The 24,971-nt window shown below is 41.2% G+C and overlaps 1 protein-coding gene across 2 annotated transcripts; it reads left to right on the forward strand.

Moving 5' to 3' along the window:
* Positions 1 to 339: 339 nt before the first annotated feature.
* On the forward strand, positions 340 to 11,567 carry ciao2a (cytosolic iron-sulfur assembly component 2A). 2 transcript variants are annotated; one of them, XM_026366540.1, is made up of 5 exons: positions 340 to 587; positions 2,849 to 3,013; positions 7,965 to 8,014; positions 10,423 to 10,468; positions 11,321 to 11,559. In XM_026366540.1, the coding sequence occupies exons 1-5, from the start codon at positions 464 to 466 to the stop codon at positions 11,419 to 11,421; spliced, it is 486 nt and encodes a 161-aa protein (XP_026222325.1). In that variant the 5' UTR covers positions 340 to 463; the 3' UTR covers positions 11,422 to 11,559. The 2 variants fall into 2 exon arrangements, with proteins under 2 accessions (XP_026222325.1, XP_026222326.1); XM_026366541.1 differs by lacking the exon at positions 340 to 587 and adding an exon at positions 6,010 to 6,351 and having other exon boundaries at positions 2,890 to 3,013; positions 11,321 to 11,567.
* Positions 11,568 to 24,971: the final 13,404 nt, after the last annotated feature.

Here is a 24,971-nt window from a genome sequence, read left to right on the forward strand (position 1 = left end):
GTATTGGATAATATTAGATTGTACAGGTGCATCTAATAAAGTAAATGAACATTTGAGAAAGTACATTTTACTATATCCTATGTTAGATACATGTATATATACTTCTCAGTATATAAACTAATAGCACATCTGTTTGTGTGTGTGTTGAAAAGCAGCTTAGTTTATTCCTTAACTCTGGCTTCATGTCACATGTCATGACACCGATAGTAAATCGATTGCTTTCCCCTGAACCGTAGATAGAGGAAGCGGAAGAAACAAAGACGCTCATTGGTCGGGATCAAACTGATCTCTATACCATGTGACGTCGGTGTTTACGCTGTAAGTCGCTGCTCCTTCCGTCCACATGAACTTGGAGATCTGCTGAAGCTGCGCGCCGCCGTCCACTGACGACAGCGGCTCCGTTTCTCGTCAAAGTCACAACGATCGGTCTCGTTTATTAGTTTATTATGGCGCTTTACAAAACATGGAAGTAGCGTTTAGCCTGGTATCGTTAACCGTCACCAAGGTTTTACAGTTTTCTGGACTTGTCGGCAGCAGGAATGTCCTAAAGACCAAAAAGATGGAGGAGAAAGCGTTGGAAGTTTACGGTGAGTGAAGCTCGAACAGGCCAAACGTGCCCGGTAACTAACTCACAGTTACGGTAACTAACTCACAGTAACAGTAACTAACTCACAGTTACGGTAACTAACTCACAGTTACAGTAACTAACTAACAGTTACAGTAACTGACTCCCAGTTACAGTAACTGACTCCCAGTTACAGTAACTAACTCCCAGTTACGGTAACTAACTCCCAGTTACGGTAACTAACTCCCAGTTACGGTAACTAACTCACAGTTACGGTAATTAACTCACAGTTACGGTAACTAACTCACGGTAACTAACTCACAGTTACGGTAATTAACTCACAGTTACGGTAACTAACTCACAGTTACGGTAACTAACTCACAGTTACGGTAACTAACTCACAGTAACGGTAACTAACTCACAGTTACGGTAACTAACTCACAGTTACAGTAACTAACTCACAGTTACGGTAACTAACTCACGGTAACTAACTCACAGTTACGGTAACTAACTCACAGTTACGGTAACTAACTCACAGTTACGGTAACTAACTCACGGTAACTAACTCACAGTTACGGTAACTAACTCACAGTTACGGTAATTAACTCACAGTTACGGTAACTAACTCACGGTAACTAACTCACAGTTACGGTAATTAACTCACAGTTACGGTAACTAACTCACAGTTACGGTAACTAACTCACAGTTACGGTAACTAACTCACGGTAACTAACTCACAGTTACGGTAACTAACTCACAGTTACGGTAACTAACTCACAGTAACGGTAACTAACTCACAGTAACGGTAACTAACTCACAGTTACGGTAACTAACTCACGGTAACTAACTCACAGTTACGGTAACTAACTCACGGTAACTAACTCACAGTTACGGTAACTAACTCACAGTAACAGTAACTAACTCACAGTTACGGTAACTAACTCACAGTTACGGTAACTAACTCACAGTAACAGTAACTAACTCACGGTAACTAACTCAGAGTTACGGTAACTAACTCACAGTTACGGTAACTAACTCACAGTTACGGTAACTAACTCACAGTAACGGTAACTAACTCACAGTTACGGTAACTAACTCACGGTAACTAACTCACAGTTACGGTAACTAACTCACAGTTACGGTAATTAACTCACAGTTACGGTAACTAGCTCACGGTAACTAACTCACAGTTACGGTAACTAACTCACAGTAACGGTAACTAACTCACAGTTACAGTAACTAACTCACGGTAACTAACTCACAGTTACGGTAACTAACTCACAGTTACGGTAATTAACTCACAGTTACGGTAACTAACTCACGGTAACTAACTCACAGTTACAGTAATTAACTCCCAGTTACGGTAACTAACTCACAGTTACAGTAACTAACTCCCAGTTACGGAAACGTACTGTGATGTCAACAGTAACTAACTCACAGTTACAGTAATTAACTTACAGTTACGGTAACGTACTGTGACGTTAACGGTAACTAACTCACAGTTACAGTAACGTACTGTAATCTCAACGTTACTGGGTTTTTATAAGTTACGACCTAAAGCGACGTTTACAGAGACTCAAATTAGAATTTCATTCACTTTGGTTTGGCTACTTTGAACAGCACATCCAGGGATTTGTTGTGGTGCTGAACTCAAATTGATTATTTCCTGAATGAAGTTTGGTGTAGTAGGAGTAGAATGATACTGGTTAAGAATTCAAGTAGAGGGATAAATTGTAGCGAACCAAACATACTGGAGGTAACTAGTGCAGAGCTCAATAGTTAAGTTTCTAGGTGGAATTTGGTGGAAGCAGCAACACTAACTCTTATTTTTTATTAGACTGAGCAGAAGATAAAGGGATGATTCAATACTCTAAGTGGAATTTAGGGTGATTAGAGAGCATGTGACATGTGATGTGTAGTACAAATCTCAAATTACCATTTCCTGAATACAGTATGGTGTGATTGTAGTTAGAGGCACCAACTGGATTTCAAATGAATATTTTATGAATGGAATTCGAATAGAATAGATTTTAGAATGTTTATTGTGATAATACCAGAACAATTTCTGAATGGAGTTTGGTTTGAAGCAAGTGTATTTATTAGGAAAAACTATCTATGTGGATCTCAGACAGATTATTTTATGAACAAAGACTAGTTTGAGTGACCAGCACACATTTTTCAGTGTTTCAGGCTTGTTTCCATTTTCAGGGTTTTACACACTTATTTCTATTAATACTAATTTTAGACTTTGAATTAGCACATCTTGCTTCCTGCTTCCATTAGATGTGATTCGATCGATCAGGGACCCAGAGAAGCCCAACACCTTGGAGGAGCTGGATGTGGTCACAGAGAAATGTGTGGAAGTCCAAGAGCTTGGAGAAGACGAGTACCTCATCATTATCAAGTTCTCACCAACCGTCCCTCACTGCTCTCTGGCTACGCTGATCGGTGAGTCACTCTGCTGATAACACAACGGACACACAACAGAAAAACTTGTGATTGACTGACATACCAACCTTTGAAAAGCTGACACTTTCAGATTTGCTGCCTTATTTAAAAAGGTTTTCAGCACAGACGCAGATGTCAGCAAAGATGTCAAAGCTGTTTCTATTTTGAATGCATTCAGGTTTATGCATTCAGATCATTCTTGAAGACGTCAAACGGCACAGAATGTCAGGTTCAGAAATGAAAGAAACCTGTTTGTTCTATTTTTGGCTATTCCCTTTTCTTTCATAAAAGTGAACTAACATTACATTTCATAATTCCCCAGTTTACACTCCATCACCCACAGTAGAACATTAATTACACCATTAAACACACCATCAGTGCTGATTTGTGGCAGTATTAATTATGTAGAAAACCCACTGTGCTTCTGCCAGTTTAAAATATTTAAATGTACTAAATGGGTTGAAAGGTTCTCACCATAGGGAGACACGTACTGAAAAACCTCTTAATGGAGCAATAATTGATCTTGAAAGGTGTTTAACTTTGTACTTTTACTAACTGTTACTGATCTGATTCGACTGTTTCGAGGTTACTCTCACTGTTTATAGTGCCTTGAGATAACTTCTGTTGTAAATTGGCGCTATACAAATAAAATTGAATTGAATTGAATTGAATTGTTGCTCAGGACTAGAATCAGTCACACATGGTTGACCTTACATAAATGCAGTTAATGTAATGTCTCGCAGGCAGATAAAAAATTACCATCACAGTTGACCAGAGCTCCAAATCATTTATGTCGTGTGCTTGTTTTGTCGACCAGTGATTCTAAAGAAATCCAGTTCCACATCAAAGGTTGAACCAGGGAATTTACTATCGAAATAACAACCTTAACAATTAATTAATCATTGAAATGACTAAATATTAAATCAACTAGTTTGAATTTTCATTTTCAAAATGAATGGACAGGTTCACATTTTACACCAAAGTACAGTGAAAACCAAAGACTGTGAAGCCTGATCTTGTATTGAACCGGATCCAAATCTTTCCTGTCCATCATCAAGTAAAGTTATAAATCCAAACTATACAGACCTGGGTCTGTTTTCAGCACCGTTTGTTCTTTGTGTCAGAGTCCATCTGGGTACTTTACTGAAACTAAAAAGTGGATTTCATACTAAGCTGTAGGATTGGAGCATGTCCACTGGATGTGCTTAACTTGGTTTGTTTCAAGCCTCATTAGAAATTAATCATCTAATGTTCAGTGAATGAACCAGAGGAATGATTGCAACTAGCAAAAACGTTTATATGGAGACACAACAAAGATGTGACTTTTTATTTGTTTAATAGAAATATGCTTCAGAAAAGATCTTATTTTGAAAAGATGCTGCTGCTGAGTCCAGTGCAGTTAAACTCAGTGAATCAACCTTTCTTAGTTTGTAACAGCAGGAAGATTCACAGCATTAAACCAGCTGCTTCTCATTAAACTGTATCAAAGGCTGCAGTTCACCATGTGACAAAAGTGACTCTGGAAAAGTACAGAAAGGTTTTAATTGGTGTGTTAATTAATATGATAATTTTCTAAGAAAGACCAGACGCTTGTCGCTGTGTTGTTTTGCGCATGGTGACTAATATCTTCATCATCTTGTGATTTAAGTTTTTGAATGGTGTAAACCACAAAGTTCCAAAACATCATGACTCAGTGTCTTCAGTATTTATTAGGAATAGTTCAGTCCTTGATGAGTCATTATTTGTTGTTAGTATTTTTATTGCTGCTTTGATTTAAACCCGTTAATTAGCTGCACTGCTCCACACTTTTTCTCCCCAGTTGTACAAAAACAGTTGTGATTAAAAGTTGTGTCTGAGGAGCTTATGTCTCATTACCACAGCAGAATAACTCGTACCGCAGAACCGAGTTTGACCTTTCACCTCAAAACAGTCAGCGATCCACCTAATCTGTTCCTAATCTGTTGTTTGCAGCTGCAGCAGACGCAGAAATGCCACAAACCAGAGGCGAGAATCTAAGTTAGAAAAGCAGCGGATCATTAAATAATTTGTGTGTGTGTGTGTGTGTGTGTGTGTGTGTGTGTGTGTGTGTGTGTGTGTGTGTGTGTGTGTGTGTGTGTGTGTGTGTGTTTGCAGTTATTTATGTTGTAACACACAAAATCACGCAAAGAAAACAAGAACAGGAATTCAAATCTGAGTAATGTTCCTGCTACACAGATGGTACGAGTGTAAATATAAAGCGTGGCTTTCATTCCTGTCCACACACTGTTAATTAGATCCAGCAGTCCATTAGGTACATGATATCAAGTGGGCAAATGTCCAACAGACAGAGTCGCTGCAGCCCGACTGTGGTTTATTGGGTCAGTACTGGCCAGCATAGTGAATATTACGCATTAATCTTGTGCCACTCAGCTATGGGATCCTTTAATTATTGACATTTTCACATGCAAATTATAGCTTTGTTGTGCATCGACACAGTTATTCAGACTCTTTTATAATGAACAAGCAGGTTGGAGACGGTCCATGTTTTCCATACAAATGTTGGCTTAATGTTTAAAAAGCCTCTTAGTTGGCCTAAAATAATCCCTGCATGGTGTCAAAATGTGCCCTGACAGTATACTGTAGAATTTCTATGCCTGACTGTTTCATACATTTTATGACTAAGATAAAAATGTAATGTTCAGTTACATTTGTGTTTATTAATCTTAATCCAGAAATTAGAACTGGTAAAAAATAAATAGTGAAAATGCAGATCATGTTCTGAACATTTTTAAATTGGCGTGATAACAAGACAAACAGATAAAAATCAATGCTGAACACTCACACAGCTCAAATTACTATGTAGTGTGCACAGATCCTGTCGACTTACACACAGCATGAACTGACAGATTTCCCCCGAGGAGCCTGTTCTTAATGGAACAAACAGATGAGACATAATCGACGGGTCTCCTGAGGTTAAAGTGATCTCGCTCTGCCTATCTCTATCTCTTTTTGTGCAGCGTGGTGATTTTCTGACCAGTCAGGGGCCGCTGTCACGCTGCTGTACTTTTGTTCACCCACATGACCAGCAGCTTCACAGCAGAGCGCAGCTGCTTTCAACTCAGGCACCGGTGGTTCCACCCCCATGTCCAGGTCCATTTTGAAATATTTAGTTGCCAATTTCCAGCTGCTCCATCTGAGTTTGATAGCAAAAAATCTTTACATCATCCAAGGCATCAAAAGTAAATGGCAGTATTTGATGTCTGACCAATCCGAAGAGCTTTCTGGGGCTTTCTCCAGGAAGTGTCAGGTGGAGGTGAACGTCTGTGCAGGAGCAGCTACAGGACAGGTCGGAGTTGGAGGTAATAACATGAGGAACCAACATTTTTACCATGTATTCACAAAATATGTTTGTCAGGCTAAAATACTGATGAACTGCTGGATTTATTTACTAAGCACAGAAGCTGTTGGTTTTAGTCTTTGAAGCGTTTATTTATTCCTTTATCAGTCATTTATTTATTTTTTACTTTGAGATTTTCTAAGTAACTTTGGTCACTGACTGAAAAATGACCTTGCCGTTAAAAGACAAGTACAATGAATAAATCTGGGAATTATCATCATTTGTTTTTATACATTCTTCTGTCCCTATAAGAAAAATATAGAGCTGCAAAAATTAATAAATTAATCAATAAAATAATCAAAATAATCAGCAGCTGGGTTCATTTTATGAGCAGTTTATATGTAGAAATGTCAAATATTTGCTGGATTCAGTTTCCTTAATGTGAGAAGTTCAAACCCAGTTCCCTCCCTCACCAAAACCACTGTGGTGCTCTGAAGTGAGGCCTTTAACTCTATGTGCCACAGTGGAGCTGCCACAGGTCAGGCTGTGGTTGGACTGGGCTGTGTGAATGTGAGCAGAGTTCCTGCAGAAGAGAGCTCATGAAAGTGCTCTGAATAAATAAAGGTAAATGAAAGTGTTCTGTAGTGACCCGCTGAATGGGCTGGTTCTGAAGTTGGTACCTTCTGCCCTATACCAGTGAGCATCCTGTCTGTTTACTAAAGAGCTTCAGTGAAACACTACGGACCAAGTTATTACTTAAGGGATGTGTGTGTTTTGTTTGGCCGACCCATTTGCTTTTGGTCCATTAACACCAGTCTCTGTGAGATGATAGTTTCACCACAGTCTTGACCTAAGAGCTTCATGGATTCTTGCATAGAGCTGAAATAGTTACTCAGTCAAAGAGACTACTATTATATGATGCTGTGGGACGATTTCCAAATAATAATCTTAATTTAGCAGATTATGAGTATTTTGCTGCTTTGATAAATGATCTTTTGGTTTTGGAGTGTTCCAGCACTTTAAGCTTTAGGGAATTTTCACATTTCACTGGCTTTTTATAGTCCAAACATTTAATCTAGGAACTCACCAGTGGAGGAATAGAAGATGAGAATAATCATTAGTGAGCTCGTCTGGTATGGGCAGTACGTCCTTGTGTCTGCTGCACAGACCCACCTGTTCTATCCCTTCAATATAACATTATTAACAATGTATAAGAGTCTACTTTAGGATTCTGTAAATCAATTCAGATTCAAGAATTTATTTCAAACCCATCCCCATCTCATTGACTGTAGTAGAAGAAACAGAGCTGATAAAACTGAAGGAAAACCTCAGTGTAACTCTGGGCTGAACAAGTTTAATTCACAGGCAGATTGATGCAGAAGGAAATAAAAGTAAAACTCTTTCATCATCTCTCAGAATTGCAAATGAGCTTATTTGTCAGATTTATATGTTGGATATTGACCATCCTGCCAGTTTTTTAGCCACTTCTATTTCCTCCTTTCTGCAGCAGCGACATTATTTCCCAGCTGGAATCTCTAAAGTCTGATATAATCCTTCCTCTGAGTGCTGAAATGTTGCTGTTGATCATGTGTGATTACTGTCTGTGTCTGATGGTGATGTTTTATGTGTCTGCAGGCCTGTGCCTACAAGTGAAGCTGCAGAGGTGTTTGCCATTTAAACACAAGGTGGGTAGCAAAACAGAGGCTTGTTTTCCAAGGACCTTTGCACTTTAAACACTTTAGCTGTTTTGGTGTGCGGCCATGCACAGCTTTTTGTGAGTCATGTCGGCACTGACATATCTGCATCCCTGCTAATAGCATATAACGTAACCTTTTAACTCCCAATTGTATTCGTAGCCTTATGACTACTTCACTTGCAGATAGTTATGGAATTGTAGATGTCATAATTTTATAATATTATTATGGCAGAGAGTTTTGTTATAATCTACATTTGTTTTTGACATCATTAAATGCATGCTGAGTCAGCTATTTGCAGTTCCTGGCTGTTGCTATAGACAAGGCTGCATTATTCTGTCCAAACTGATTGTAGTAAAGTTTTAGTTGTCAAAGTAATGTAGCCTCATTATGGCTCCGCTGAAGGTTTTATGTTTTGAGGTTGTCTGTGCATATGGTCACCCAATCTTGTAAATTAAGTTTTCTTCGAGGGAATTTCTCCACTGTCAACTCCATAATGAACCGCTTCAGTTTCTGGCAGACAATCACCTTTTGGCACAACATGCCACTAATTCCAGATAAAAAAAATGAAAATGAAATATGAGTGCTTGTTAATTAGTTTTTTTCTAGTTTTAATTTTCATAGCACTTTAAATAAGACTAAACAAGGACACAGCCAAAGTAGTGGTACTACTGCCTGTTGTTCACCTCTGTGCTCTGGTTTCCTTCAGAAAGTATGTATTTACTACACATCTCTACCCTCCTTACAGTTTTTAAATCATTTCTTTGGTAGAGAGCAGTTCCAGTTGTTTTTGGTTTGTTTGCTTTTTTTGGGGGGGATTGAATTAGTCCACGGGCACATTTACCAGCAAACAGCGAGTACATAAATATATTTCCATGAACTTTTGACCACATACAAGAGAAATTTGAAGTTGACTTTCAAACCCAGACGTGACTTGGCATGTCTGGGTTTGACATGACATGACTAATCAATCCCACAGGGAACAAGGAGGTAGAGGAGGTGAAGTGACAGGAACACAGTCGATGCTGAAAATCGTCCCATTAGTTGTTTGTTTACAGCCTAGTTTCAGAAGCCAAGGGTCATGGAGAGAGTTCTTGGATAGCCATCAAACAGGCAGGTGGAGATGTTTTTATCTCTGCAACATTAAAGCTACTTTACAAACAAGATGAGTGACCTCTTGATTCTACCAGGAAGCAGATGTTCATATCTGCTCGGTACTGAGAGCACAGAAGGAGGATGACGACGCTTCACACCGTCGTGAAAAAGTAGATTTAAAAGTCTGGACTGTTCAAAAATTCGAGTTCCTCTAATGACTATTTGTACATTACCCCTTTAGCCTAGTTTTGTTTTTGTGGCACATTTACTGTCTGGCTCGGTCTCAGTTTTTGCAATGAATCAAGCTTTTGTTCCATGAGATCAAGATCCACATGAATAAACAAAGGTTTAATTCACAAAATCTAATTTAAAGGTGTGCTTACACTTAGCTGCATGGGTAGTTTACGTGCAGGGCGAAGAGAAATAAGATCAGCATCAGCTGTCATCCTATACGTATGTCTTCTCGGGTTGTGTTTTAAAATATTAAGACGGGGTAGATGCTCAAAAACTGGCCTGCTAACAAACTGCAGGTAAATTAGAGAGGAAGTTATGGATGTGTGTCCATTTCTCTGGTTGTCTTCACCTGCACCAGAGCTAAGAAACATCTTCCACAAACATATAATCAACTCATCAACTTGGGATCTTCAGAGATTGTCACTAGAACAAGATTTGAAATAATATCAAATCAAGTTTATTTTGTAGGCCAAAAATCACAATATCATATACACCCTTAATACTCAAACAATGGATTATCAGTGCTGAAGAGAGGTACCAGTGGAGAGGCAGTAATCAGGGGTTGTTGAGAAGTGTGCTTTCCCAGAAGTGGCAGTGATCAGGGAAACTCAAGTGACTGATTCATGAGAGCTTCACAGTCAGAGGACAAGAGCAAGTTAATGTGTGTCTCTGGTACAGAGATGGAGGAGGTCAAGGACATGTTTAAAACTGGCACCAGATGAACAGATAAACTGGGAAGATTGTGTCTTTGGAGCTGACTTTGTGCACAGAAACAACATTGTGTTTATTAGTATTATTCTATTTGTGATTATATTATTATTGTATGAATATGAATTTTCCTACAGTGGAACTAAGGAGCTCAGAGAACAGTTTAGTCTGAGCATTCGTTCTGTTGCCAGTTTGAGCTGAAATGTTGTCTGAACTGCCTTAAATCATTTGCACCAAAGTACATTTAAACACTTTATTTTGTTCTTAATTGAATTTTTAGAATAACAGCTGAATGAATAAATAACACAACACAGGGAGCGTGTAGAACCGCCTTTTAATGTTGGTTTTATTTCTCTTCTCAGTTGGAAATTTACATTTCAGAAGGAACCCATTCTACTGAGGAAGACAGTAAGTTGAAGCAAATTGCATTTTTCTTTGATACACAAACTCCCACTGAGACAATTTTCTTAGACGAGTGATGAACTGTGTTCTTTTCTCTGGTAGTTTGTCAGCTACAGAAACACTGTGGGTCCACATTAGATCTTAAAGTTAGTGAGGCTGAATAATTGGAACATCTGTCCTCCCTGATTCGATTCTCCTTAACTTTGTCTTTTAGGTTCCTCTTCTTGCCTCTTTCCTCCTCTGTCCTTCCTTCTTCTCTTTTCCTTTTCTTTTCCTTGCTTTCTTCCTACAGTCCTGTTTCTAAAATAGTTGCACACTGTGGATGAATTTGACAATTTGCGAATGATTTAAAACCTGTTTGATTGAAGACAAAGAAAGACAACAAACTAAATGCTTAAAGTGAAGATTGATTGATTTTTAAGAATATATCCACAACATGTTTTAAAACTGTTGGAAGAGAGGCCTCAAGAGACTGAATACGTTGTGTAAAAATGCTGCTAATGATGCCAGAAGGTACAAAAAGAGCATCTCTGACAGGATGGAGTGAGGTTCACCATTCTCAGAAAGACTACATTCACAATAATGTTTCTCAGTGTTAAACTGCAGAGAGTCTGGGGATTCTATCACCTAAGGTTGAAGATAAACTTAAGATTCAGAGAATCCAGAGAAATCACTGTAGGTGAGGACAAGGCTGGATAGTGAACAGCTCTCAGGTGGCACTGCATTAAAAACAGACACATCTCTGTGGACGCAGGCTCCTGAACCCCCCCAAACTTTAAACAGACCTGTGGTGTCAGAACGATTCTTAATCCTGCTGCACTGTTCGCTGCCGTGTCATTGTGCTGTTTATGCCTCCAGTTAACAAACAGATCAACGATAAGGAGCGAGTAGCAGCTGCCATGGAGAACCCGAACCTGAGGGAGATCGTGGAGCAGTGCGTCACCGAACCAGACGACTGACGGAGGAAGAACCCCCCCCTCACCCCCCATATGAAGCAAAACCCTGGAGCCTGTGTGTGTGTGTGTGTGTGTGTGTGTTTGTGGGTTTGTGTTTGTGTGTGTGTGGGTGTGTGTGTGTGTGTGTGTGTGTGTGTGTGTGTGTGTGTGTGTGTGTGTGTGTGTGTGTGTGTGTGTGTGTGTGTGTGTGTGTGTGTGTGTGTGTGTGGGTTTGTGTGTGTGGGTGTGTGGGTGTGTGGGTGTGTGTGGGTGTGTGTGGGTGTGTGGGTGTGTGTGGGTTTGTGTTTGTGGGTGTGTGGGTGTGTGGGTGTGTGGTGTGTGTGGGTGTTGCTCAGAGGTTTCCTGAGCGTCTGTCTCCTGCCAGAAGCTTCTGTGGACTCTGGGGAGTTTGCTGAGGTGTGAGGGATTTTTTTCCTCCAGTCAGGAGCTTGAATACTGAGCAGCAAATAAAAGACAGACGCTGGAATGATGTGCACAGATGTGTGTGTTGACTTTCTCATCATTCCCTGCTGGACGACCTTGTGGTGAAGAGCAGCAAGTCTTTGTCGTCTGTACCGTCAAAAAACAGGAAACGCCTCCTGTGCTATGTCCAAGTCCTTCGTCCCCCTGATTTTCCTCCTTCATTCTGACTCTGGATGCAGAGCTGGGTCTGTCTTTGTTTTTTGACATAGAAGAACAAATAAATTCACTGGGATGTTTCTTGTTTTTAGACATCTGTCCTCTGGGAGATGTGTTCAGGTGAATCAGACGCGGGTTAAATATGATTCTTTAGAGGGGGTTATTTTAAAACTGATTTTCAGTACTGAGAAGCTCCTTCTGAGTGGTGTTTGATTAACGAAACAACAGATTTAACAGGAAAGTTTTTTAATTTGATATTTTAAGGATTGTCAATTAAAATTTCTTTCATCAAAAATACACTCATTGTATTGTATTTGTACTTGTGATACATTTATTCTTTTGCAGAAAAGCTTTAAGGGGCACTTCACCATATGAATATTATTTTACTCTACATGAGGAGGACTGTACTGCTGCTACTTGTACAATGTCTGAGAAAATGCAGCAGCGTGTCTCATTGATCAGCCAAGGACACGTTACACCACTCTTCATCTACATTTAGCAGACCCTTTTATCCAAAGCGACTTACAAGTCAGGAACAAGGCAAAGGGAGGGTAAGCGTGAGGTCTTGTCCAAGGGCAGTGCACTATCCAGCCTTCAGATCTCTACGCTGGCTTCCTGTAGCTGCTGCATCAGGTTCAAAGCCCTGAGTCTCACCTACAGAGTGGTCACTCAGCAGCACCGGCCCACCTGAGCTCAGCTCAGTGGTTCCACGATGGTGGAGCGTTCTTCCCACCTCTGCACGCTCAGCAGCCTCAAGTCTCAATTTGCAAAACTCTGCTGAAATCTGAAAAAATATATAAAAAATAAAATAAAACTTGCACTTAGTTAGAAATGGAAAAGTTCTTCCTAAAGAACTTTAAACTTTTTCTCCTTGACTTAGATATGAAGAAATGTAAATGTAGAATAATGTGCTGATGTCAACGGTATTGTCGATTGAAGCAACTGCAGCACAACCTTATTGTTCTGGTTCTGGTGCCACTTTCAGAGAAATGACTCTATAAAGCCACTGACCACCTCCTGCTCAGCAGCAAACGGCAGCTGGTGACCTCAGTGCAGCATTTAGCAGATACAGGGCTGATGTTTCCCTGTGGAGGTGGTGGAGACCAACCACGGAGCTAAAACAGAGAATGTACAGTGGAAACAGACGAGTCATTGAGCTGCTGTGGAGTGGCAGGATGTGAAAGTAAGAAACACGTTATGTCACTTTTGTGAAAAACATCATTTATTACACATTTAAATGATCACATGGTCTCTAAATATGATCAGAACACACAAACCTGTTACGCTGCTGTGATGAGCCTGGTTCACGTGAGAATACTGAAGTCTCATTATTGTTTCTTTTATTTGTCAATAGATGTTTTAATAAGTTGAATGCAGGAACTTAAAGTTGGTGGTCTGTCACTGTTGTCTTCGCTGCCTGCGGGGGGGCTCAGCTGTTGCACATTTAACTAAAACTAAATTCGTTAAAGAGGGGAAATTGTTCACAATGTGTCCGTGTGTTGTGGGGATGTGTGTGTATTGGATTAGATTGTCCTCTAACCACAGGGTTTAATTTCTCCTAATGAGCAGTGCTCTGGACAAAAGTGCTGACAAATACATTTAGTCACGTTTGGAATCAGACTGTCTCCACATACACATAACAGCAAACGAACACTGGCACTGGACATTTGATGGTTTGGGGAATTCTAGCGTTTCCTACATTTTTTTTAAGACCCTGAAGATCTAGATTGAATTAGTCTGATTGGATCATGTCAGAGTCAAATGCCACTCCTCGAAAATGTTCACTTTCACAGCTTTGCTTTGCTGTTGTTGAGGTAGCTTCACCTGTTGGGGGCACTGTTGATCTAAGTCAAAGACAGGAATCCATGACAATTAGTGCTGTGTGTAATTGTGAGAAATGCTGCAGCTGCAGTCAGAAGCACAGAGCTGAACACACATCAGGACAGACTGGACCTGTATCAGAAACACTCTATTTTTATTAGTAGCAGAAATTTCCCTGCCCACAAGGTCGACGTCTGACCTGCTGTTTAAATCATAGTGTGTCTTTGTGCCGGTGCTCTCTGTTTATCATGTTATCAGCATCCATACTGAACGCCTTCTGTTCTGTTCTGTTTGTGGGATTCCTGCAGGCTCCGAGCTCCAGCCGAAGCCATGAAAACAACAAAGCAGAGGAGCGGCTTTACTCTCAGTGCAGAGTAAAAGACCTGCTGTGTGTTTCAAAGAGTCAGCTCGCATAAAGACAAACCTGATTATCTCTTACAACCACGACTTGTTCAGGGACAAATCTGAGTCGATTCCAGCCAAGAAATTGCAACTGATCCCAGCTGACAGTGAGAGAGGCGGGATACACACTTGAAATACTGCCAGTCTGTCACAGGGGTAAAAGCAATTTAGTCACCAATTAACCTCAACACACAGGGTGACTCTTTGAACACATTTCTGGATTAGCTTCATGTAGATACTTCACCTGTTGCATTTTCCTATTTAATTATTCCAATTTTCCATTTGACTTTGTTCAAGTCTTTCCCCTTAGATTTTTATTTTTAGAGTGGATTTTCTGCCTTGTGACTCACTTGTAGTGTGATTTGGATAAAACTAAATAACCGTAGTAGTTACGGAGTTTAGTCGTCATTTCATGCTTTAAACACTTTGAGCCAACAGGACACGACTGCCCCAGAGACGTGAAGTTTCCATTTGTGTAGCCTTTAAAAATCAAGCTTTCAAAGCAAAGCGAAGACTTCATACACATGTTGGAGGCTCGTTAATAATGGAACAAACTAACACAGTTACAAACATACACTTTACTACTTTGCAGAAATGCTTTGCAGGACTGTCTGAAGTCTGGAACCTGTGGACATGATCAAATGCTGAGGTTCCTCCCTTGAAACGCTCTCGCAGCCTCTGTTTGCTGCAGCTTCTCAGACTGTTTTTGTCTCGGCACAGCAGCCGTTGATCGATTGGTTCTGTTTGTTATGCTGATTCTATAAGAGAGGAAACCACAGCTCACCACTCCAGCACTGAGCCAGTTGGGTTTTGGGGTGTGTCCAGTGTGCACTGGGTTGTATCACCTGTCACAAACAGATTTTAAGTGTTTGCAAGTGAATCCAAACTAAATACACACACTTTAGAAGATGGTACTGTAGAATAAAGACGTTTTGTAGCCTCTCATTTAACCATCATTTTTCCATGTGAATCACTTTAAATTGCAGTAATCATAACAATTGTCAGCATCCAGCAGCGCCGAACCAGAAGGACGATAAGTCATCACCACTTCTCCAAAGAGAGGGAGCTATTGACTCTCAGCTGAGAGTCCTGGTCTAAGAGTGATTTAGGAAAGTTCTCAGAGAAACTCTGAGCTTATATTAATATTAAATGATGTGGGTCTTTGTTTTCTGACGCTTCACATATCACAATGAAGAAAAAAGATAAAAATGACGATGATCATACTGATGGTTTAAGTTTTGAAGCAGCTGGATGTAAAGAATTCTCCTTCCAGAACATGTTCTAAGCTGATTCTGATCCCTGACCGGTCTGTTTTAGTAGCAGATTGATTAACATGTGGTCCACTCTGATGTTCTGTTATTAAAAACTATACTGAAGTCTGCTCTGTGTGTCCAGTGAACTAAATGAGGAACATGTGGGAAGTTCTGCAGTAGTTTGTCTGATCACTGCTGAAGGTTCTAACAGAGACGGGTCATCACTGCTGCTCTGATTCATGTTGTTCTCATATTTGACTGTGTCGGCTGATGGGAGCACATCTCTAATGAGATCCAGCACAGACATGAGCCCTACATGATCCACACTGCTTGTTCTCACTCTTTCAGTGTGTGAATAATTTCATTTTCTTAATTCTAAGATTTTCACCACTAGGAGAAACTTTTAGCCTTAATAAACTTTGTGAATACGACTCTTGGTTATTACCAGTCTGAATGGAAAAGAAACCAGTTAGAACAAACGAGTCTAATGATGATGCTGTTTAGAGGAGACAGTTTGACACCCAGAGTTTAAAGTGTCCAATATTGTAAAGGAAATATGTCCAAAAAGTGAGTTGAGTATCAACATCAGAGGTAAGGTAGTGAAAACAGAACTAGTCATCTGGTTCTGAGGTTGAAACTAGCTGCAGCTGGAGCACTGGTGACTCAGCATTAATGTCACATGGAATCAGGTGTCAGCGACTGCTCCTTTACTCTTGATACTTCATGAAGCTTGTAATACTTGTACCTGCTGAAGAGTTGCACAGCATTTTACAGGACTGTCTTTTGTACCTATGTGTGGATATATGTTCCACCATTTGAGCCCAGTGTGCTTCTTTGCCGTGTTTGAGGATGCTGAGTGTTATGCAATGACCTCGACCAGCGTCACAGCTCCTGTGCAGCCTCCTCTCTGATCAAAGCCAGAGACCAAATGCCAAGCAACAATAAAGTGTCACAACACGGGCACATCCGGCAGCTCAGGCTGCTGCAGAGCGACTATCTCATACTGTGCTCGTCTCAAATATCTGCCTGTGTGACAAGGGAGGCTGAGAGCCCTGTGGGAAAGCCTTTGATTACGGAGGTGGCAGAAGAGGTGATTTGCATTCAGTGTCAAAACATTATTTCCACGACTCCGGTAGTGAAATGGAGTGTGAGAAGAGGTGGAGGAGCATAAAGACTGCTGTGTTGTCTCTGATGTGAGGTAAATTGGTATTTTCTGTCAGCTCAGTGTGTGTGTGTGTGTGTTTTATACGATTTGTGTCTCATTCAGTAATGTGCTCCACAGTCTTCAGTTCACATTTCAAAACACAAACACAATAATTGTGTTTTTATGCTACAATTAGCTTTTCATTCTGGTCATTTAGCTTCTCTGACCATGAAGCATCTCCGCATCTTTTTTTGTAACAGGCTAATGAAGGGGACACTTTAAAGTGTTCTTCCCACAGCTTCAAGGTAATGCAGGTGTGTTTCCCAACATTTCTCTCTTTATCCACACATTCTCCAAAAGAGCCTTTAGAGTAAAGATGCAGCAGCAGGCGTGGGAGCATGTTTCTTTGTGCTGCTGTGAAATCTAATTCTGCAGCAGATCAAACTGGACCCAGAGTCTTCATCCTCCTCCAAACAGACTCTTATGCTGTTCATTTGTGATCTTGAAGCAAACTGACAAAGCAGAGTCAAAAGTCTTCAGAGTAAAAGCAAAAACCCTGTGCATCATTTTCTTCTTTCAGCTGCTCCCTGATGGAGTTGCCACAGCAAATCATTCGTCTCCATCTCACTGTAAAATCTCGCTTATGATCTGCATTTGAGGTTTGGCTCATGCTTTACACCAGATGCCTTCTTGAAGCTACCCTCCCCGTTTATCCAGGCTTGGGGCCGGCACTAAGGAAGCTTGTGGCTGAGTTGCAGACGACTAAGCAGGTTGAAAAAAAAGTTATCTAAAAAGTGCCAGTGCACAGTTTGGAGGATCAGACTAAGCTCTTACACCAGCAGCAGTAAGTTGCATATAAATAAGCTGCAGCGTATTAAACATGTTGGTTTAAATGTGGCCGGTTGTCTTTAGTAGTGATGAAGTTTGTTTGATGCCACCATACAACTGCAACACGCTGGGTAGACTGGACTCACTCTACACCACTCACCATGAAGTGAAGTGTGACTTTATTTTACTGATTTCGGAACAAGTTTCCATCAATAGGAGGAAGGAAGGATGGAAGTTAAAAGTTAAAATGGCTGGACTCGGTCGAGTTGTATTATCGCACCAACACACTTGTTGGTAGGAAGGAGATGTTGCTAGTTGGCCTCTGCACAGGGGATTTTCTAATGACATGTTATGTTATAATGGATATTTTTATCCTGCAGAATACTAAGCTCAGTGCAGAGGTGTTGTTGTTCTATGTTCTTCTACCTACAGATTCTTCTGCTCCTTTGTCTACCACCAAGCTCAGGACCTCTTGCTGTGGCTCAGCTGCCTCCTGCTGAGACTCCGCTGGGATCTGCTTCATCAGCATGAGCTGTGGCGTCACGAGCCAAAACTCACTGAAATATCTCTGTGTCTCATTCGTGACTCGATGTGATGTAACGGCTCAGTGAACCAGGATTTGGACTGAGAAGCACGACTCACACTGAACAGATGGATGAAAAGCTACGTTGACATTGTCAAAAAAAAGGCAGAAGGTCGGGAACAGGCAAGAGATCAAAAACAGGCAAACAAGGCTGAAAAAGGAGCAGAAAAAGTTTCATATACAGTCAAAGAACGTCTCAGCAGGAGATCAGAAATAGACAAGCAGCTGCACAGGTGTGTGGGGAGCAGGTCAAAGGTGGAGTTAGCAGGTGAGTGAGTGACTGATGTGCAAATAAGCAAAGTAAAGAAAGTGAACTCATTTCTCAGCTTGTGATGTGATGTTCAGCTGATGTTTGTCTGTGTCTAAGGAAATAGGAACATGTAGATTTTAATTAGCTCAACTGAGTTTATTACCTGCAGCAAAAAGGAAATGTCACGATAGTTTGAAATGTTTTTTTCAGACAGCAGCAGAACATAAAGTGGTTAATGACTCATTTCATGTATTGAAATCTGAATAAAAGACTCACTGCAGTGATGCTGGAGCTCAGCTGCATCATGTTGACAGCAACATAAGAACACGGGGTCAGGAAACTGCACATGCTACTGCTCCATGTTGTGCATTTGTTTGAGTTGCAGTGAGTTTTTCAGTCCCTCCACTCGTAGTAAAGCAGTGAGCGAGCAACATCTGATGGTGTTCAGGTCTTTATTACTGTCAAACAAACTGTCCTCTGTGGACAACTACACACACACACACACACACACACACACACACACATTCTCCTTTCAGTATTAATATGAAATCGCTCAGCAGCCAGTTTTCAGTCCAGCTTCTGTGTCTTCACAACAATAGTAAACTTTGAGGCGAGGCGATGGAACGATGATGATAAAGGCAACAGCAACATGAAGAAAAGCAGCGCTTCAACTAGAATCCAGCTTCTTTTGTGTCGGGACATTTTCCTCACAACTGTACGACAAGGCAGCTGTGGAACAAAGAGAATCCCAAAGACCCACTGCTGGTCAGACACCATGAATAAAATAGAAGCCTGCTTTTCAACCAAATACATTATTGCAGCCCATTTGACGCTTGAAGGGACAGAAACAGATGTAATTGGTGCGCTCGGCTGCTCCCCAGAGCTCTGCAGCTCCGTGAGCTCTGCTGGAGGGGAAAAAAAAAAGTTTGGGCCGAGTTTGGAAAGTTTACAGCTCAACTGAAATGAGTAGTTTCATGACTGAGTGGAGCAACTTGTGTGGTGCAGTCCCAGACTGTGACAAGGATTCCTCCCCGAGGTGTGTTCACAACAAGCCAAAGATCTATTCATCAGCAGGAAGCAGCCAGTGATCAGATCCACTATATCTAAACTAACAGACACACAGTGACGAGTCAGATTTATTCTGTCATCATGTCCATCTGGTCCATATTCCTTTACGGTCCAGCAGGAGGAATTCTGCTTTTCACCCAGACAGCTCGGTTTGACTCCAGGTATGAGAACACAGCTTTATGGAGCAGCAGTAGCTCAGTTGGTGTACAAACCACAGGGTTTGTGGTTTGAGTCCCAGTCTGTCTGAACCCCACACTAATACTGATACGTATGTACTGTCTGTCATCCCCCAAGGGGCTCAATAAATTAAGTTGTTATAATGTACATGTTGACCCCTGACACCAGCAAAAATACTACTGTAAACAATGCATTATCCTGGAATTCCTGGAATATCCTGGAAATCCTAGACATTGACATTAAGACTGTTTAAGGCATTTTCTCATTGGCAGGTCGGGTGGCAGAACTTTAATGTTCTTTAACTTCAGTCTTTGCATCCCCTCCCTTCAGTGTTTCAAACAGCCATCAGACTTTGGGTAAAAGCATTCCACCTTCATCACAGTCTTCTCCTCCTGAATAAACCAGTTCAACCCTCAGTCTCCCTGAATTCCCAGTTCTACAAAATCATTTTAGGACACGGACGGCCGAGCCACACGGCTGACGAAAAGTGAACAATCAGAGAGCGTGGCCTTTCTGTTCTGTTCAGGTGACAGTTTAATCTCAGGGAGTCAATGAAGAAAAATGGCTCCAAGAGTTTCAGGATGCACAAAGGAAACGAGGATTCAGCTTTCGACTTCCTTAGGTCCATCTACAGCCGACTGTGGGAGCACAAATCAAGTAAAATCTGAAAATCTGTGTCTGAATGATGCACATCTATGTGTGTGTGTGTCTGTTCTGACACCAGCAGTCAAGACGATGTGATGAATCAATTCTGAATGAAATGAGGTTCAGTCATTTACCTTCAGATACATACATGTAGATGGTGTCAGTTCATTCTGAAGTGCCGTTTACCTGAGGGATAAACACATCGGCCGGGTCGGTACAATTGTTACCTCCTGATTCTGAGAGTGATAAACAGATCAATGATAACAAAGGTCCGTCCGCTCAGCTCAGTCTAATACAAGTGTCTGTCTGAATGTGGCATCTCGTCTTGTTTCTACAGAAATTCAGTATGAAGCAGCTAAAGGACGAGTCGAAGTGATCCGAGATAAACAAGAGCCAATCACAAAAGAAAAAGATTCAGTGATTGATCGTGTTTTCCCACTGAGCAGCAGAGCTCCGCTGTAACTCCCCCGTCAGATTACAAACCAAACGCAGCACGAATACCTAAAGAAACCACTGAAGGTTTTTCTTTGAGGAACACAGATTCATCCACGTCTACTTCAGGTCTTTTAAACAGACAAGAAAACATAAAAATCTGCTTCCAGCTGGAGACAATGATTAAAATCCATTTCGCTGCTACCAAAGACGTTAAATATGCTCCGACTGCTGCTCTCTGCTGTCTCAGGAGGAAAAGAGCTTTTAAAGTCTTTCAATATCTCATTCTGTCAGGTGGGAAATATCCATCAGACCATGGACCACCGAGTGGGCTTCAAATTAGAAAGGTTCTTCTATGGACTGGGGGAAATGTAAAGTACAAATGACTTTAATAATGTGGATTAAAATGAAAATATCTTGTTTTACAGGTGGGAAATAAAAGAATGAAGCACCAGAGAGTTTGGAACTGTGTCCAGCTCACAAAGAGCACAAGTGATATTTCAATGAGTTTGTGTGACTTATTTAAAACAGCAGCACTAATGTTTGTCTCGTGATAAACATCACGATGACGTCACAGAGACTGAACCCAGATCTGTCGTTGAGAGGAGGAAGAGGCGGCTTTTTAAATCTTCACCGTTGAGAAGGTTGTTTTCTCCCTCTGTCTCTTTAATAACGTGTTAATGAGTAGTGTTGGGGGATAAGTTCACGCAGTATGATCTAATTGGGTCTATATTGACTGTTCAGGAACCCTCTGTGATGTTTTTCTATTTACTGCATTAACTATTATCATTCTATAGGACATCAATGTATTTCTCATCCCTACGTTTTGCTGCTTTCTCTGTGTGAAACACACTGAAACAGTTTTCTTTATCATGCACAACTGAATAATTGAGTCACAACCTGTTCGGCCAGCACAGATATGATGAGCACGCAGAGTCTCTTCAGTTTCGGAAGTTCTTCAAACTACAGTTCTCTTCCCTCCAGGCTGTACTAATAAACTTCTCCAACACCTCTCGTTTAATATTTCATTAAATGAGAGGTATTCAACTTCATTAGCTCCAAGATGCCAAGTGACTCACTTCCGAATGTCACCCTCACTGCCGGGTGATAACAGCTGCTTATTATGACGGCGCTGTGGGACTTTTCATCACGACTTGGATGAGTTTCTCGCGTGTTGTTTGCCTCCTCGGAGCAGTGCTGAGCTCTCCTCTGATTGTTTGGTGCCGGCAGACACAGGCACAAAAATGTTCAATTACTGTGGATTTATTCAAAGTACCCGGGCACACCCCCATAGACTCAAAGTGCTGCAGCTCTATTCAGCCTTTATTCTGAAGGCTGCTGTCTGCCTCTTCTTTGAGTTGAATTTAAGTTGAATTCTGGTTGTTTGCACGAGGTCGGCTGCTGCTGGCTGTTTCCAAACACCTGAGAGACTGTTTGTGTGTCTGGTCTCCTCTTTAATCTCCCTCCACTGATAAAACCCCTTTTAAATCTCAGTTCAACACCTGGACGTGAAGGGTTTCACAGTCTAAAGTGAATCTGGTTAGAGTTCTAGATGATGAAGGTAACATGCCGCTGTGATCAGATGTGTGTGTGTCTAACAATTTAATTGTATCTGGTGTGAAGCTGATACAATATTATTTAAAGGCACTACTGTAACAGAGAACATGAACCAAATGCAGGAACACACAGGAACAATTCAGTGACTCTCTCCAAAGAGACAGTGATGGCATCAGCTCACAGGCAGGAACAAAAGTCCACAGCGTGATGGGCAACATGACAATCTGGCAGGAAGCAGGAAGAACTGGCACGTTTAAGTACTGGCTGGATAACGAGGAAACTGGAAACAGGTGTGTGAGATTAAAGGTCACTGCAGGACAGGTGGACGTGAACAGGGAACAGGAACTGATGGAAATAGACTGAGGACACCTGGTGGGTGGCAGCGGACAAAGACACTGTGGCCAAAATGACAGGAGTGTGACAGTGCTGCACATGAAGCAGTGAAAACACATATTAACAGTAATCTGGTGTTTGATACCCGTGTTCTCCAAGACGTTACGTGCCAAAAGATAAAACTACTTAGATCCACATCTGGGTTCTTTAAAATCCCATTTGCACAAATATCAGGTATTTGATGCTCGATCCCATTTGATGAGATCCTACGCAGCAGAGTTTTAGTTAAGAGGAGAAGGTACGGAGGAGTTACTGTGGAAAAGCGTTTAGAGACCTCCTGCTGCAGAGCTCGGAACCAAAGAGCTAAGAGGCGGTAGGAAGGTGAGAGAGAGAGAGAACAACATGAAAACCAGCAGCAGCGAGAACTAATGTAGAATGAATCATCACAAGAAACCTTAAGAGAAATGAGAAAGAACCCAACCTACAAACAGAATAAAGCTGAGACCTCATGCTCCTGAGGTTTTCTGTATGTTTGAGTCTTAGTGTCGTTAGTTAAAGTCAGTGAACTGAATAAATCATCGTAAAGACTGTTGGAAACATCTTCAGAACAAGTTCGGGTTTTAATTTATCTACACACAGAAGGAAAGATGGTGGGTGGGGCTGGACAGTTACACCCAGCTGATTCGAGTACAGACTAAGAGTGTAAATGGGAATAAGTAGGAATTAAAAACAGCTTTAAACATATTACAGTTAAAGCAGGAGCAACTGGGCATCACTAACCCACATTCAACGGTGTATTGACAACTGACTTTAGTGAGAGCAGACAACACACTTAGGATTCACAGTAGAAGAAGAACTGAGACTGAGAACAGATGAGTGAGGAACCGTAGAGCTTCCCCATCCCTGGTGCCTGTCCAGGTTCCACCACATCTCTCTACAGCCCTGCTGAAAACAAGTGTCAGGTGTGTTTCAGTAATCAGTCAAAAATTAAAGCTAGTGATGATGAGCTCTCAGAGAACTCCTGAGTGGTAGTGGTGAGTGATCACATGCACATGTCAGTGTGAGCTGCAGCAGGAGGACACAGCCTCGGTGTGCAGGCACTCATCCAGTTTTTAAGAGCCACTAAAAACACATCTGAGCGTGACAGCAGCTGTAGCGCTGGAGAGGAAACAGTAAGACACCAAGGTAAACAGATGGATCATTGAGACACACAGTGGAACACTACACTTATTATCCTGAGTACACTTAGGTTTTAAAAACAGATCTGCTGTGTGCTGGCTAACAGGTCTCTCTGACCCAGGGTCTGACCATCGTTATGGATTCAGGTTGGGATGTTCCGTGTCTTGTGTCATTGCACAGGTTTCAGCAGTGAACAGTCCAACTCCAACAGTTTTACCATATTTAAGTACAGAAGTATTGTTCACTTTACTGTAAATATGAATTCTATCTGCAGATTCCTGTGGAGACATTCAGGACGCAGCAATGACTGTAGCTGCTGTGCAACATGCTGGGCCACATGGGGTTCAGTGTCTCCCCCAAGGAAGCTTCAGCATAAATACATATGGTGCACGACAAAGTCAATGCCCGGCTCCTCCGGCTCATGAGTTAGAGCTGGGGATTAAACTGGCGACCCTGTGATTAACAGAACATGCATTCGCCTGAGTTACAGCCGCCGCAGCAGGTGGTTTAGGGAGATAAACAGCTGGAGGAGCTAATTCTACCGTTGGCACTAATAAAACAATTAAGACATGAAAAGTGAAGTAATTAAAAGCTGCTACAGTAGAAAACATGATGAGATGTGAGGTGAGGAAGCCTGAGGCCTCCACACACGTGGACGTCAGGATTTATTCACTCAGTCTGTTTCACTTTGTTTTTCATCTCAGCCAAGTGTAAAAACCTGTGACGTCCAAATATTTTTTTATAGTTTCAGTTTTTTTTATTAAAATGGTCATAAGATTATGGGTGGGCATTTATTTACAAGCAGATGTTGTATTAAAGAGTTTTTAGTAATGAATTTAGAAAGATTACTGCAGAAGAGATGCACTGTAAACAGATGGACTGGATGGACTCATTTCATTTGCTGCTGCAGGTTTACGGCTCTTAACCATCCTCAGTGATGGAATTACACCACAGTTACATAGGTTCACACATTTCATCTGAACAAGCTTGAGTGCACATACTCACATACAGAAACAAACAAAAGACGTGAAAATTGGATGTTTACACATCGTCTGTGAACGTTTCACTGATTCGTTAAGTATCAGCGACTCATCACTAACGTTAAATGTGATGATCATGTTATTAGAGAACATAATTCTGCTCCTCACTAAAACGTCTTTGTGGCTGTTGCATAGAAAAGTAATTTTCAGGAGAGTGAATCAAAACAACCAGGGAGATATTAAGTGATATTAACATGATTGAAAAACATGTAGTGAATCAAAT

This window comes from Anabas testudineus, chromosome 6 (genome assembly GCF_900324465.2).
Source record: "Anabas testudineus chromosome 6, fAnaTes1.2, whole genome shotgun sequence".
NCBI lineage: Eukaryota > Metazoa > Chordata > Actinopteri > Anabantiformes > Anabantidae > Anabas > Anabas testudineus.

Coding starts and splice junctions, on each gene's coding strand:
- ciao2a (XM_026366540.1), top strand. CDS start 464: ATGGAAGTAGCGTTTAGCCTGGTATCGTTAACCGTCACCAAGGTTTTA. Junction 588..2,848: donor GAAAGCGTTGGAAGTTTACG/GTGAGTGAAGCT, acceptor TGCTTCCATTAG/ATGTGATTCGATCGATCAGG. Junction 3,014..7,964: donor CTCTCTGGCTACGCTGATCG/GTGAGTCACTCT, acceptor ATGTGTCTGCAG/GCCTGTGCCTACAAGTGAAG.